Raw genomic sequence first — 16665 nt, 5'->3', positions numbered from 1 at the left:
ACACGTTGCGCAAGTGCGTCATATCCTTGTTTCCAGGACAAAATAAGGGCGCGCGATAAGATTACTTGAGCGGGGACAACAAGCTTTCCAGCTGATCGATTCGTCCGCCTTTTTCAACACAACGGCGAACAGTTTAATATCGAAGTGCAGATACAAGTATCTCCCAACAAGTAATCTGGAGATCACGATCTATTATCGATAATACATGCATTTGCACGTGCAAGAGCAAGCATATATATATATATAACCAATTCTAATTGTAAACAACTGTTGTCTGGGCGATGTCCTGGTGGTCGAGAGGGTAAGAAACATTGCAAATCCGCTGAATATTTCTGTAATTGCATCCACCTAGATTGTTATTTAAAGGTAATCGAGTTGGATTAAATAGGTTGTGATTCGGAATGCATTTCCTTTTTTAATGGTCGATCGTCTCTGCCGCCCTTTTCACTACATGAGGTTTCAGGATGTTAGCAACCAGTTTTCTTTCTCTGTTAAACGTCTTTATTTTATTGATGACGTTAATACCTTTTAGACAGTCATGATCTAGAATCAGCTTTTACTCACTTTAGAAATTGAGGAACTTCCTATTTGAGCCTGCTGTGAAGTCTCGAAGCCGGCCTAAATGCTAGAGTCAGCCATTGAAAGACACTTGGTGATCAGGCCGGCTGCAGTGGTGGGAGTCGATAGGCACGCTAGTGGTCTATTTTAATCACATATTCAACCTACACAGCGAAGATGGCGAAGAAGCCATGTGTCAGGACACGGAATCCGACGTGGCAGAAGCGAAGGATTGTGGAAAAGTAAAGGTTAAATGGACGCAGGAAGAGGTGAGCCTTTCGACACGTCTGATTAATTAAGTTTTGCTATTTTGTTTCCTCCAAAATGTCTAACTAACTCATGCTTGATTAATGTAGGATGACAACCTTAAGGCGCTGGTTCAAAAAGTGGGACCTGCTGATTGGAAATGCATTTCAAACTTCATACCGGTGAGTTGTGCTGTGCTTTTGAGACAAGCATATCAATATACTGAGTGAATATTTTATGTATTCATGAGTTGGACTGACTTAGATTTGTATTCTGATATGGAAAACTCACGAGGCTTCTATTTATATTGCACCTATTGTATTTTCAACCCATACTCCTTCTCACATTTGGACATATGCTTATATTCTTCAGAATCACACTGAACAGCAGTGTCAGCACCGGTGGTTCAAGGTTCTGGATCCAGATCTAGTCAAAGGACCATGGACAAAAGAAGAGGATGAGAAGGTAAAGTCTTCCTTGTATCTTGACAGTGACCGCCAAATTAACTGTCACAATAGCTTTATATGAATAATGTGGAATATACTACTGTGGTTGTTAAAATCATCTGCTGGCTTTGTTGATGTTTTATTCAATATTCATTTGATCTCTCTCTTTTTGTGTCTCTTTTTTTTCTTTGCCCTACTTTAGGTCATAGAACTGGTCCACCAGTATGGGAACAAGCAGTGGGCGTTGGTTGCCAAACAGCTGAAAGGCCGCCTGGGGAAGCAGTGTCGAGAGCGCTGGCACAACCACCTGAACCCCGACGTGAAGAAGTCATCCTGGATGGCCGAGGAGGACCTGATTATCTACAAGGCCCACTGTGTGCTTGGAAACCGCTGGGCGGAGATAGCCAAACTGCTTCCTGGAAGGTAGCTATGCTTTGGATGAATGAAAAGTGTTTAATTAAAGGGCGAGGATTACAATGGCGTGTTTGTGGACTAGGTGGTCCAACGACCCAGCCGTTATTGTCTGCATCCCTATCCTGAGATAATAAATGTACAATACATTTAGGTATTAAGCAGATGCATTTATTCAAAGTGAATTCAGATGCATTTGAATTTAAAGGTAGACATTTCGCCAAGGATGCCTGCCGATTGGCTGCAGTTTCTTGAGATCCACACCCACAAATTGTTATCTGTGATTCAACATGATTCCTATCTTGCCCTTCAGATGCATACCCTATCCCTACCCGTATTCACTATAAAACCATTTAGGTTCATCAAAGGACTTTTAATATTATAGAATCTTCACATGTATTGCACACCGTTGATGTCATGCCCTCAGTGTTTGTATGTATATCATTAATTAATGCATCTGTTTTTAAAAACAGGACGGACAATGCCGTAAAGAATCACTGGAACTCCACCATTAAAAGAAAGTTGGAGATGGGCTTCTTTGCTGGGGCGGTCTTCAAGCCAAATGAGTATGAGGAGCTGTTGGCTCGTGCTGATAAAGACTTGCAGGTGATTAACTGTCAGTGAAATGGCAGCAGTACTTTTTGTGCCTAGAGTTTTTGTAAAATGACTTTGATTTAAGGCAGAGCTGAATTCTTACCTGGTTTCACAGATGCCCCATAGCTCTGAAGCGGACAAGGAGCCAGCACAGAAAATATCTACCCAGGTAAGGGGCAGATTGGCTTCTTCAAAAGAGGGTGTGGAAATAAAACCTACATTGGAAGTATGAGTAAAATTCCACTCGAATTGTCATGTTTGTGTTCCTGCCATATAGGGGGGTCGCTGCCCCTTGTAGCGATCAGGTTTTAGTCCAGCCTGCAGTCCCATGTGAAATATAATCATTCCTTTTCTTCTTCTACCTCTGTTTACTATCTCTCATTCCAGTCCATAAAGGCATATTGTTATTTATTCAGGAAAGCTTTCACAACTACAGCAGTTACTGTCCCCCCCCACCTCCTTATAGTTTTTCTGTTCTGTTTCGCAGGAAATTATGACTCCAACTGACCGAAAATGTGCTCAAAGGATAGCAGCTCCTTCTGTGGATCCTCATCCTCCTTCTTCGTCTTCAAAGGAGACGTTGAGCCCCAAAATTGAGCCTGACGCCTCAGCAGAAACCAGCTGGGTGGTGGACAGCTCTGGCTTCCTCTCCCCCACCGGCCCGGTGTTAAAAGAAGTGATGGACATGGTAGATGGGGTGGGTCCGGTTTTTCCCCTATCAAGTAGTTTCTTTTGATAACGTAGATGTTCAAATCAATGGGCCATCTACTACTATTAAAGCATTAAGTTGACGCTCTTTCCCAATGTGACTAGAGATGCTGCTCATTAAGAAGCACTTTGGCAACTTTCTCAAGGATGCCCATAGGTAGATTATGGACGTTGGGGTTTGAACCGTCCCAGAAGCCTCTGCTGGGAGACAACACTAAACCAGGATGCTTCTTCCTAAGTCCCTAACCGGTACTTAAGAACCATCCTTGTCTGTCATACCAGGACATCGATGGTTGGTGCAACCTTTCGGCGTTTGACCTAGCTGAGGACAGCCAGAGCCCCGAGCGACACCAGTTCCGCCTGGAAGGCAGCGCTCTGCAGGAGCTCAGCAAGGGCAACAAAGGCGAGCTCATCCCCATTTCTCCAGGGGGCATCACGCCGCCCTCCATACTCCACCGACGGAGCCGCCGCCGCATCGCCCTGTCCCCTGGAGACGGCAACTCTATGACACCCAAGAGCACGCCCGTCAAGATCCTGTCCTTCTCTCCCTCACAGGTAAACACTGACTACCATCAATTTTTGATACGGGTGTTAAATCCAATCATCTTGTAACAAACTAATTGAACCAGAGGCTGATTTTATTTTTGTATACACAAATTAATGTTCACTATGTCGTTTCGTTTTTGCTTGCCATATTTTACAGAGCAAGTGACGTTACATTTTGATCCATTCTTGTCACTACTATCTCGATGCATTCCATAACAAGGGGGGTTTTGTCTTTCAGTTCCTTAACATGTGGACAAAGCAGGACTCCCACGATCTGGAGAATCCGTCCCTGACGTCCACACCGGTATGCAGTCAGAAGGCCACCGTCACCACCCCGCTACAGCGAGACAAGACGCCCCAAATCCAGAAGGAAAACTCTGTGTACGTGGTAGCCATGAGCTCTCGATGTATTCTACTCCTTGTACATGTTAGTTATTAAGCTAATGGTCCTTACAGGCTGGGGCTGGATAGTCAAGAGGCAAGGCCGTCCCCTAGATGTCTGCTAACTACTTGTAGGCGTTCTTAGATGTTTATCCCTTCCCTGCTCCGTTTCACATAAAAGTCCCTTTGGATAAAACATCTCGTGATAAGAAAACGTTCTAATTTTTCTCTTTTTTTTTTTTATTCATAAAATATTCCTGTGCAGGTTTATTACACCAAATCACAAGTCAGAACTATGTACTACTCCACGAACCCCGACGCCATTCAAAAATGCCATGGAGAAATATGGTCCGTTGCAGCCTTTGGTGAGTTCCTATGTGAGTGCAGAATAAAGAGGTTTTACCTTCACAACAACCTCCATGTGTCTGAAACGCCTCCTTCCACCCCTCTGTATTCTCAGCCTCAGACTCCTAACCTGGAAGACGATCTGAACGAAGTCATGCTCCGGGAGGCTGGGATTGAACTGGTGACGATCCAGAGTACTCCTGAGCCTCGCCGTAAATCCATGGTGGGTCCTGATGGCCTCTGCTTACTGATTGACACAAGGAATGCTGACTTATTTGCTTCGACATTTGGTGTACTGGCTGTAACGTGTTTAGCAATTGATTCCCGAATGATTCCCGAATTTGTAAATGCAATATATGGTATATAAATACCAGCAACTATAAATAACCCTAACCCTAACTATTATTCTGGCGCTGGGGTTATTTGGGGTTTGCCAGCTTCTTATTTCATGAGATAATCTTTCTCAGAAGACTGGTCAGAAATATCTGTTATTCAGTTCTAGTTGGAACCATTTGTCAAAGTTTACACTCTTTTGAGATAAAACTTGGTGTCAAATGCACTTGCAACGGTTATTTTAATACAAGGAAAGTCCTCAAAGATGCATCAAGTCCTTATTTTGTTAATTGACCATTCAATTTTAATATTGCCTTTTGCAGAGGCATTAATTCAAAAGGACAAACGACCGAATGCGCCACATCTAATTTGTATTATTAACTGGTTGACCCCTGAGGCACCTCTTATTCAGTCATTTGGTAATGTTTTATGCTTTATGTTGAACCTCATTTGTGTCAAATGTTTTGAACTAAAGCATCTCGTATATATAATTTCAAAATCCATTATAGAAGTCATTTGGATCTAAATGTATTTTTTGTCTTTCCAGCATCGACCTCCTATGAAGAAAGTGCGCAAGTCTTTGGCGCTAGACGTAATCGACTGTAGGAAGACACTAGCCACCAAACTCAAACCTAATAAGCCTGAACCAAAACGCTCCACACAGGTAGGGGGGGTCCTCTCAATGTATGTAATGTAATGTTATTGCTATTACTGGGAACCAAAAAACAAATTTCTATTAATCTTTCGTTTTTTCTTGGTCCTCAGGCGGAGACTTCGCTCTCCATGACCCTGGACCTGTCGTCTTCGTTTTGCACCAAGAGGGATGAGAACGTGTTGGACCAAGGCTTCCTCATGGAGCCCAGCGAGTGCATGCCCCAGCCCTGCTCCCTGCCCCTTAAGCCGGTGCGACACACTGTAGCCTGAATTTAACATGCTTGGAGCGGGACAGGATAGGATAGACTGGGAATAGGGGTGTTCGCTCCCGGCCCAAAGGTTCTAAGTCGAGTTCGAAGCCTGATGCCCGCATAGAGCCTGTGTGTAGGTGTCCCTGAGCTAAGGGCCCTTACCTCATGCATCAAAATATATTATTTGCTTGAAAATATATATTCTTGAGCCTCACATTGAAACTTGGTTGTTATTAACACAAATTATTTCCTTTTGTAGATGTCAAAAGACTGGGAGATGGTCGTGTGTGGAAGAACCAAGGACCAGCTCATAATGACCGAGAAAGCCAGACGCTACCTGCGGTCCCTCCGATCACGAACCGCAAACCGCGCGCTCATCCTGTCCTAATTGCCCTTCTTTCTCTCTCTAGACTCTCTCCTTCAAACTCTTTTAATTCCTCCACATGCCAAAACGAAGTCACCATCGTCCTAATTGGCTCAGATTTTAGATTATTCGAACAAAGCAATGATTTTGAATAGTGACATTTGTAAAACTAGTGTATTAATGTAATAGTCTGGATTATACCCCATCATTTAGGTGTGTGTGTGTGTGTGTGTGGGGGGGGGGGGGGGGGGGGGGGGGGGGGGCGGCGTGTGTGGGGGGGGGGCGCGCGCGTGTATGGGTGCTTCTGTCTATGATTGTGTGTGTCTCTGTCTATGATTATGTGTGTCTCTGTCTATGATTGTGTGTGCGTGCAATAGGTCACTGGTTCAAAATACCCTTTTTGTAGGTGGTTTTGTAAAACGATATGCAAATCCCTTTCTGTCAAGACATTTTTGCACTTGAAATCTGTTTGGGGAAAAGCAATAATGAATGTAAATGATTGATCAGAAGGATTATAAGCGGGGGGGGGGGGGGGGAAGAAGAGAATGTGATTTGTTATTAGTCACCTGATGAGTACAAAGCATAGTGTTTTAATAGCGTTTGAAAGTACGCTCAGGTTATGTACATTACACAATGTAAAAATAAATAAAAGTATTGTAGAATAAGAAACAATGAAGTGTCCCGATTGGTAGATGTATTGTATGGAGACATAAAAAAAGGAAACCGCATGTATATTTACAGTTCTTATTGTCATTCGTATTTTTTGCTATCAATGGCAAAGAGCATTGCGCAGACGTTATGATTCCGGGTGTCGGAGCAGCTGGCCAATGCTGCGCTTCCACATCAATGCAAATTAACGTCAGTATTTCGCCGAGGAGATAAAATGAAGCACACTAATTTTAATATTTCTTACAAAAAATAAATTGCATTTTAATGTGCATTAATCTTAACATGTGAGCAATAACTAGAAATTATTTTAAAGTAAATGGAAATGGGACTACACAGTAAATAATTAACTTCATGGTCGGTTTTCAAAGTAATGGTTTAAACTGACGGAAGCGCTTGGTGCACTCTTTTACACTAGTTCATCTTACAATACACATCTTAAGTGAAATGCATGTAATAAACACTGGAGGTCATTCCTGAGTAATTATGTTGTCTTACGGCGTCGTAATGTCTCTCAATATTACATGTGAACATTTATTTTGAAATCATTATAGTGTTTGACTGACACGATTCTCAAGTACCGGAAGCTATATTCGGTTTTTGGTGACGCTGCATTAGATTGCAAGACATGGCCCAAACTAGTAAGACAATTCCTTCGTTATTTTTGACAACTTCCGTATATTTGTGTTGCTTGAGCCTTTTTTCTTCGTAAGATCTCCTTGTTATTGTATGCTTTTACCAGAAAATGCACGAGGGTTTCTGAATCCTTATGTGGGCTACATTGTTAGACAACGAGTGCCACGGACGGGGAAATGCTAAGGAGCTAAATGAATGAATCGGTCCTACACGATGGATGCGGAAGAAATTTTGATTCAAATTTTCAAATAAAACATTCCCTGCACTCTTGCATGCGGTTAATGAATCGCTACTGCCTTCTGTCCACAGGCTGGCTACGGGTGTTCCTCTTCGGCTTTGCTCTCGGAGCACAGGCACTCACACCGTCCCATTACCTCTCCCTGTCTGATGTGGCGAGGCTCCAGACCTTCCTCGGCCAGCACTTCACGGACCTCCAGTCCGCATACTACTCTATCGTCGGTCTGGCCAAGCTCGGAGCGGGTGTTGCCGACCAAGATGTGAGCGAGTGTTGGATTGTTTGTGAATATTCATAGCTCCACATAGCTGTTATTCAGAAATATCCCGGAAGCTAGGTTATCAATTAACCCTGGAATGTATAGTTTTACGTCAATAGCAGTTACATTTACACTGCTACAAAGATGGATCTCGCTAACGTTATACCCCATCAACCTCAAACGAGTATTTTTTTTATGTTGGCAGGAAGCATGCCAGTTCCTTAAGGCCCAGCTCGATCCAACAAGTGTGGACTCCCTCTTCTATGCTGCAGTGGCCAGTCAAGCCCTAGCAGGATGTGAGGTATGGCTTCACAAAATAACTTTATTTTGCAGATCATTCAATGTTTAAACTTTTTAACAGGGTTGTGTGTGTGTGTGTGGGTGTGGGTGTGTGTTTATCTCTATCCAAGTATGTGACCCAACTACAATCGGTAACTGGGTCACAGTAACGTAATGTTTGGAGAAAAAAAAAAAGTATGTTACACCTCCATGGTTGAAAAACCATTTGTGACGGTATGCCCACAATCTGAATGGATGTCTGTTGTGTCAATGTTTTGCTCCACATGATACTTTTGCTCCCTTTTAGATCCCATTGTCCAATGAAACCAGAGATATTCTCCTGGCGGCTGTGAGCGAGGACTCGACTGTGGCCCAGATCCACCATGCTGTGGGAGCCCTCACCGCTCTGGGCCTTCCACTGGCGTCCCAGGAGGTGGTTACCGCCCTCCGGGTGCGCATCAACAAGGAGGAGAATGTTGTGGCGTAAGCTCTCGTTTGGTTGCCTTTATCCCCATCTGGACATTTAATAATGGTGTTATCTGTTTCTAGGGTTGTAAGGCTATTTGGAATGGGTTTTAAGAATCCAAATGGTCTGCAAACGAATATGGTGACAGAACTACATTCAAGATGTTTCTTAAATAAATACTTAAACTTTAGTTTGGCGCCAAGTAGTTCTATGTTTTCATGTTTCATCCATTGCCCACTAGGTTGAATTTGACTGTTGCAAGTCTTAAATTAATATTATTAAAGGTTATTATAATTCTTGTAGGGTTAATTGTTATATTTGATGTATAGACCTGTGTAGTAGAGGTATCTCCATTCATGTTTATCTTATATAATTGTCAAATATTTAAGGATCAATCATCTATATACCACTATAATATTATCCTTCTACTCTAATCTTGTGTTCCCAGCATTACCTTGGCCCTGCAGACTGCTGCCCGCCTCTCCCAACAGGCTGAACTGGGGGGGTTTGTGGAAGAAATCGAAGTGAGTACTGCAGCAATTAATCCACCAAGTGGTGCTGTCGTGCCATTCAGCAATTAATAGAGTAAAGTTAAAATTCTGACAATGTTTTCATGTTATTCCGATGAAGTCATCTAATCATTATTTAGCATTTAACTCATTTTCTTGTTCTCTTTCTTTAAGGATCTGACGGCTCGTTTGGACGATCTGGGGGGCCTTTACCTGCAGTTCGAGGAGGGGCTCGAGGCCACTGCCGACTTTGTGGTGGCCGCTTACGGCTTGTCCGACCACTTGGACGTGGAGCCTCCCTTGAAAGAGGTATCATCCGGTTAACACGGCAGCATGTGAAATCAGATGCTGAGGTCCTCCCATGTCAGACTTCTGACTGAGCATACCTCCTTCCTCCCCGAACACAGGAGCAGGTCATCCAGCTGGTGAACTCCATCTTCAGTAAGAAGTCCTGGGACTCCATGTCGGAGGCCTTCAGCGTGGCGGGTGCCGCCGTCGCCCTCTCCAGCAACCGCTTCCATGTGCCGGTGGTTGTGAGAGCCGAGGGCCCGGCCACCGTGTCCCACAGCAAACCCACCCTGCAGGTACGCCCTGCCAACCATCCACTGTCATGCATGAGCTCATCTGCTCGGTTAGCAAATGCTTCTTTCTCCAGAGTTACGTTACAACTGAGGCTGAGAACAACCTAAGCATTTGATAAAAAATTGGCGTAGAATGAATAATAATCGGAACAACTCTGTGTCTGAAACGACTTGTGGACCGCGAGCACTAGTTAAAACAAAAACAACAAATATATTGTTGTCAATTTGTTATTATTGGTGGTAGTTAGTAGTCCAAACACGTAATTTCAAGTTTTGAATATTTGCCCAACCGATTAATCAGAAGAGGAAAATGAAGTCCATTCATAGTGCGTATCTTTCACTGTGTGCAATGTAGCTGGTGGAGACCAAAAGGGTTGAATTGGTAAAACCAACGCAGAACAACCAATCAAGTCAGGGGTTATCGTATCAGTACGACTTCGACTCAGTTACGGCAGAGCTTCAATGCAACCTAAAAATGTCCATACATACAGCACAGGGTATGTAAAGTATGAGATTAGGCGTACTAGTAGTGCATAATATTTGCATCTGAGACAGATGGCACATCTCAACATAATAGTGGCAACCGAGGCCGTAGCACATCTCCACAAAGTGCATTCTGACTGAAGCTTGTGAATCAGTAGATTGATCCCACATCAAGGCACAACCCATACAAGTCCTTTTCACAGAGCTGTGGTTTGTGTTCTCTAGAGGACATGCCCTGACGTTGACCCTGTTTGTGTGTTTTTTCCTCAACAGCTCCTGATCACCGACGTCCTGTCTCAGCCCATGGGGGCTGCCAGCGTGCTGGTGGAGAGCGCCACTGCCCTGGCCACCAAGAGCGTCGTCCTCAGCCAGACCCCGTTCACACTCAGAGAGTACGTTATATAGGAGCCTGGTTGTCGTCCGGGGGCCTAAGATATAAAGGGCTACCTTCTCTCCAACAAAGTAACTTGGATAGCCTCATTTTCCTTGTACCATACAAGTCTTCCACCTCATTGTTTCTCACTTGTTTTCCCCCCTTAGTGGTCTATTTGAGCTGAACTTCATGTCCAGCCAGCCGGCAAGTGGCTACTACCAGTTCACCGTTGCTGTGACCGGAGACAGCCGACTGGTAGCCAATCACGTTGAGGTAAGCTGAGAAGTGTGTCAAATTCACAGGCTTGCAACTCACAACATAGACTCTATAGAAAGTTTTAGAAAGTAAAGGCCCAGGAACGCTTTTTATGAAAAATATTGTTCAGGTGCGTACTCAGTGTTTAGTTGATCAGGGGCTCAGCACAAAACAGGGTCAGTCTGAAAATTAAAATGATTGGTATTGATATGTGTGTGGTAGGCATTTGAGAAAGAAAAATTTGAAGTTACTAAAGAGTCATAAAGACGGCGAAAATGGCACTAAAGATACGAGTGCAAAAATATACAAGCTGAACTATGTTCAATGCTTCACTCTTTCTGGTTATGTGTGGTTGAATTACCTATTTTGACTTTTACCTTTTCTTATACATGGTGGTATCGATATGTTGTCGGTACTGAGGCAGGTTGTTTAAAGTTATCCAAATTAAAATTTGATTGTGGGTGTCACTGGTTAGCTTTGAAATGTTCTAGTCCACAGCAATTATGGATTCATGTTCACTTCTAACTTAATTTTGCGGGATGTGGTTTTTATTGTGGTGGGGGGGGCTTACAGACCCTCCAGGATTTCGTGATGTTGCGGTTTGAAACTTCAACGCAACATCAACCAATCACCGCGAATTCAGGGCGGTGTTGCAATTTTAACCAACCCCCGCAGCTTTCCCGCAAATATGATCAGTGGCGTTGTCTTGAACTGACGTCAACAAACTACCTTCCGCCTTACTTCTGTGTTTACTACTTCAAGCATTCATGCTGCATGTGCGCGTCCAACGTTTCACTCTTGCCGAGCAAAATAACTGAGGAAGATCGCGAAATGGGGTCGGCTTAGCTCAGGAAGCAGTTGTCTTGAAAACCGAAAGTTTGCTAGTTCAATCCCCAGCTCCTCCTAGCTGAGTGTTGATGTGTCCCTGAGCAAGACACTTGACCCTAACTGCTCCTGAGCTGGCTGGCGCCTTGCATGGTTGACTGCCGTCGGTGTGTCAATGTGTGTATTAAACGCTTTGGATAAAAGTGTCTGCTAGATGCCCTAATTGTAAATTGTAAAAGCACTATCCTGGTATTCCACATGAAAGCGGGGGAAAATTATTTTGCACTGCATGCAATATTGTGGTGGAACATAAGCGGAAATCTTCCATTGATAAGCATTTTGCCACCGCGAAACATTACTACAGAACTGCAGGCAGGACGTCAGACGACGAGGCAGATCACTATGACACAGGCTTTGGCATCCAAGTCAATTGCTAGCGCAGAAAGAATCAAGAACCAATTATTCATAGGACCATTTCTCAGTGTTTTTGATCTTTTAATTAATGTTTTTTTCAGTAATAACTTAATATTTAACAACAGGAAAATCACAAATTCATCGCAAATTTCACTTCCTCTCACATTGTAATCGCAACAAAAAAATTAAAAACACTGCAACTTTTTGAAAAAGCTCACGCAATCTCACGCAAGCTCACGCATCAGGCATTTTAGGCATCAAAAATCTCAAAAAAGGCTTTAGCTCTAGCCAATTCACATTGCCGGCCATTTAGGTCCGGTCCATCCTACACTTATGAAATTTCTTGTTTTTACTTCACCTTCGTGAACTTGTATTTGTATTTCTCCCATCTTTCCCCCCCTGCAGCTTAAAGTGAAGGTGTCTACAGAGGTGGCCATTACAAACATGGACCTGTCCATTGTGGATAAGGACCAGAGCATTGGCACAAAGACCAGCAGGTAAAAACTAGTCAAAGTATGAGAAATGAAAAAGTGAATAAGCTTAATTTGAACAAATACAATCTGCCTAACCAAGTACGTTGTTGTATGTAATGCAATGCTTAGGAATTACGTCTTGGGCCTTAAATAATTTGGAGGGATTCACCTATTGGTTTAATATATTTCCTTCTTTGAACTCTCTTATAATCCAGGGTGGAATTCCCTTCTAAGTCCAAGGACTCCTTCACGGCCGACAGCCACCAGAACTTCGCCATGGCCTTCCAGCTGGTTGATGTGAACACTGGGGTGGAACTTACCCCTCATCAGGTGGGTTCTCTCGTGTGGGACTGTCTATGCTTTATGCTCTTCCTGAACCACGGGCAGAAATCAGAGCATCTCTTTGTACAAATGTAATTGGGTAAATTGTGTCTTCTCGAAGCTGACGCTTTGGTCTTTTATTATTCTCCAGACTTTCGTCCGACTGCTGAACCAGAAGACGGGGCAGGAGGTCGTGTTTGTGGCAGAGCCGGACAGCAAGAACCTCTACAAGTTTGAGTTGGACATGGTTGAGCGCAAGTCTGAGTTTGACTCCATGTCGGGCACCTACTCCCTGCACCTCATGGTGGGAGACGCCACTCTGGAGAACCCAATTCTGTGGAACGTGGTGAGCACTCCTGACACGGGACCTCGGTTGATTTTGAGGCTGCTACTGCATCCCTATTGAGCTCCGGTTCGTTGGGAGAGTCAGGCCAGCTTGGAATCCAATGATGTTTCACAACCAGCGACTCCCATCTTTGTTCAATTCTCGTAGCTGTTTAAGCCTGTAAAGCCTTGACATGCACTAAACGCTAGCCCTCTGTCCGTCCAACCAGGCCGATGTTATCCTGAAGTTCCTGGACGAGGAGGCCCCGGCTGTCATCCAGCCCAAGACCCTCTACATCCCCAAGCCAGAGATCCAGGTAACACTCCGGCAGGGTGTGCCTGCGAGCGGATTTGCTTGTTGCCTGGAACGACTAGGAAGCTTCCAGGCCTTGACGTACGTTTGATCTCCTAACCCCCGTCCCCTTCCATGTGCAGCACCTGTTCAGGGAGCCTGAGAAGAAGCCTCCCACTGTGGTCTCCAATGCCTTCACAGCCCTCATCCTCTCTCCCTTCCTCCTGCTGCTTATTCTGGTAAGCCCTTCCCTACCACTTGCTATGTAAACTGATTTATTTTTAAATGGTTGCACATTTGTGCACTATATTCTTGTAGGATTCCTTTAATTTTGATTATTTGTCTGTACAGTGACGCATGTAAATGTTGGCTTGTTTGTTTTTATTGATAATTTGCTCTTGTTCTAAGAAAAGCTCTTAAACCGAGCCGCGAAGACAAGGTCATCGTCCATAAATGAGTCCTCATTGACTCCTGTTATTTGACAATAGCAGACTCAATGTTTTATTTAAAAAATTAACCCCGGCCTGGGGGTGGAGTGGTGAATAAAAGACAAGACAACAATGCAATTTCTTTTTTTGTATGCTTTTGTTATGCTGCTTCAGTCTGAAAACAACATTCTGCTTTTGTCTCCCACTCTCTTTCTCAACCCCCTATGTCTGTCTGTCTGTCTCTCTCCTTTTGTCTCTGTGTAGTGGATGAAGCTGGGGGCCAACATCTCCAACTTCACCATGTCCCCCAGCGCCGTGCTCTTCCACATCGGACACGCAGGTGAGACCTCGACGCTCCACAAATGAATCGGTTGCATAACCTCAATTTAACCCCCTATTGTTGAGGCCAGCAAATTATTAAAACCAAAACGGCTCCTTTGTTTGGTATTTATGGAACTCATTGTTCACTCCATGTATTTATATTGGGAGGTATTGGTGTTTATTTTTACACTGTTGTTTATCAAAAGTTGCACTCCCTTACACTCTCATTCGTGATGATACATTTATTTCCAACGATTTTGTGCTCGGCCTTGATAAGGCAAATGGTTGACGACAAAGTCTTTGAATAGGGCGCTGGTGTTGGTCTGCGACCAATCGCCTTCCCTACGTGTATCGAAGGCACAAATACCAAACATCAATTTCCTATACGACTCTCCAATATCATACATGGAGCTAGAAAAGTATAGTAAGAATCTTAGATATACATGTTTACAATAAATGGCTAGATTACTGTTAAATGCATGCCCCAAAGGCTAGACTGCATGCTCAAAAAGATACAATTCCAAATATTTAGGGTTAAGATTCTTACTATAGAATAGACTAGAGTACTATAATCAGAACCTAATTTAGATGGCTTCTTGATCTCCTCATCCCACTGCTAAACACATTTATAACGAAATAGCTGTGTTCTACTGTACTGTCTATTGTTATTTGTGTATGGCACAGTCCTAATAAATTGCTCTCATTTTCCATCAATACAGACCTTGTTCTGTTCCCTTGTATATATCTAAAGGTGGAATATACTGATGATTCCATGGTTGTTGTCTTTATCCTGCAGCCATGCTGGGCCTTATGTACGTGTACTGGACCCACCTCGACATGTTCCAGACCCTCAAGTACCTGGCCATCATCGGCAGTCTCACCTTCCTCGCAGGCAACCGAATGCTGGCCCAGAAAGCAGTAAAGAGGTAGGCGATTCTGAAACACCCCCTTCCTCAGCCAGCTCAGGCTAGTGGAACCCTTGTAGATGGCAGCCCTTGATCACAGAAAGAAAGCCCGCCGCATCAGCCCCTCCTCACGGTTCGCTGGTCGGCAAATAGGGGCTGGAAGTTCAATGGTGGTCCTCTGAGCTGAAGGGCTCTAGACCACAATAGCAGTGCCCCCCCCCCCCCCGCCCTTGACACACAAGTGCAGCTCTTTACACCTGTGAGTGGGGGCCCCGCCATGGAGAAAAGCTACTTCTGAGGGAGAGGTGGTTTTGCTTGGGGCCCTCAAAAGGCTAACGGGGCAATTTTTGGTCGCTGAAGACGCAAATACTTCAGAGCTCGACACACAAAAAGAGTTACGGTCTACCCTTACTTTAGTTCTCCTTGAATTACCCCCGATTGGCCGACATGACAGTTTCTCTCTTCTCTCTCTCTCTCCCTCCCTGCTTCTGTTTAGTAGCGTGTAATTACAACCTGTTCCTCTGTCTCTTTCAACATCTGCTGACTTTACTCTAAATCTCTCCTTTACTCTTTCAGGATTGCCGCTGAGCAAAGTAGTAGATTGGCAAAGTATAGGAGCCTTCGTTAATGGCCACCTTTGTAACAAAATGGATGGTCCTCAAGGCTAAAGTAAGGGCATCCTTATGGATTTGAATCCCAGTGCATCTCCATCCTTAGCCGGCAGATTGCATGGCTGCTCATTCACTGTGTGATTCTTTATTGTTCGCATTACATGCACTTGACCCTCCCTCCTTCCTCCTCATTTTCCTGGTCCCCCCCCATATCATCTTGCTGCAGTTCTAACTTGAGTTCTACTAATCGCTCCATGGATGTATCCCAAAGTGTTGTCTGTGTACCATACTGGGGCTGTGTGTATTCTATGTTACTGGTTGTTGCTAAATTTATTTGCAGTTTCCAGTTTGCCATAGTATTCCTAATCATTATGCAAAGACTTTTTTTGCATTCATTTTTTCATGAAGGAATACATGCTATGTTGCACACAGAATTGCATGCGAATGCCCATTGGTCAAATGATGGACTTATTAAGACAGACGATAATTGACTGTGCCTGAACTTGTGTTTTTCTCTTACAGAATGGAGAAGAAATGAGGACACACAATTTTTAGAAGATCCTGAGATAATTTCCCCCGAGGACACGCATACAATTAGACAAAAAAGGCCCTGGTATTTCTTTAAACAAAATTATGATTTTGAAAATGCAGTTTATTTTTTTCTTAATTTTATTCCCCCAAAATGATTGAAAATGAGATGAGTGTATCCGGGGGAGGGGAACGTTTTTTTAAACAATGTTTCTACTGAGGGCTGGAAAAGTTACCAATGGCTGCACTTCCTGCCCCTGTTTTTTGTTCTTGAGTGTCCAAAATGCCAGTGTCTGCTAATCAATCTGTGGTCAATGTGGTATCCCCGTGGGAATTGGGTTGCATTTCTCTGGTGGCTGTTGGTTCGATATTTCTTTTGTTGTACATTCCTGTTTCTGATGGCTGAATTGGTCCACCTGGTCTTGTAAAAAAAAGAAGAAGAAAAGCTTGGTTTGGTCTACAGCTGTAATCGTACCAACGTAGCACTGACGCATTCGTTATTTGTAGCCATTGAAACCAACTATTTGAAAGCTAGCTGTCGAAAGTCAATGAATTGTGGATTCATGAGCAATTTCAAGAAACTAGGTGTTTTTGTAAAGAAAAATATGGAATTAAAAAAATTGTAAAAAAATATTTGACTCTTC

General features: G+C 43.7%; 2 protein-coding genes across 3 annotated transcripts; both read left to right on the top strand.

The window, feature by feature from the left end:
* The first annotated feature begins 34 nt into the window (after positions 1–34).
* mybl2b (v-myb avian myeloblastosis viral oncogene homolog-like 2b) lies at positions 35–5942 on the top strand. The gene is made up of 15 exons (XM_030374229.1): positions 35–301; positions 731–827; positions 915–986; positions 1177–1269; positions 1453–1673; positions 2135–2267; positions 2371–2424; positions 2743–2952; positions 3246–3518; positions 3748–3890; positions 4156–4255; positions 4351–4458; positions 5116–5232; positions 5334–5471; positions 5733–5942. The coding sequence occupies exons 1-15, from the start codon at positions 282–284 to the stop codon at positions 5859–5861; spliced, it is 1908 nt and encodes a 635-aa protein (XP_030230089.1). The 5' UTR covers positions 35–281; the 3' UTR covers positions 5862–5942.
* A 955-nt stretch (positions 5943–6897) lies between these two features.
* On the top strand, positions 6898–16651 carry rpn2 (ribophorin II). 2 transcript variants are annotated; one of them, XM_030374227.1, is made up of 18 exons: positions 6898–7144; positions 7449–7636; positions 7839–7934; positions 8220–8395; positions 8827–8902; positions 9062–9196; positions 9295–9471; positions 10225–10343; positions 10492–10597; positions 12224–12315; positions 12507–12621; positions 12764–12958; positions 13167–13253; positions 13372–13467; positions 13921–13996; positions 14774–14903; positions 15459–15551; positions 16016–16651. In XM_030374227.1, the coding sequence occupies exons 1-17, from the start codon at positions 7132–7134 to the stop codon at positions 15508–15510; spliced, it is 1929 nt and encodes a 642-aa protein (XP_030230087.1). In that variant the 5' UTR covers positions 6898–7131; the 3' UTR covers positions 15511–15551; positions 16016–16651. The 2 variants fall into 2 exon arrangements, with proteins under 2 accessions (XP_030230087.1, XP_030230088.1); XM_030374228.1 differs by lacking the exon at positions 15459–15551.
* The last annotated feature ends 14 nt before the right edge of the window (positions 16652–16665 follow it).

This window comes from Gadus morhua, chromosome 13 (assembly GCF_902167405.1).
Source record: "Gadus morhua chromosome 13, gadMor3.0, whole genome shotgun sequence".
NCBI classification, from domain to species: Eukaryota; Metazoa; Chordata; class Actinopteri; order Gadiformes; family Gadidae; genus Gadus; species Gadus morhua.
The sequence above is the reverse complement of the archived record's forward strand: the minus strand, read 5'-3'. Positions and strand labels throughout refer to the sequence as shown.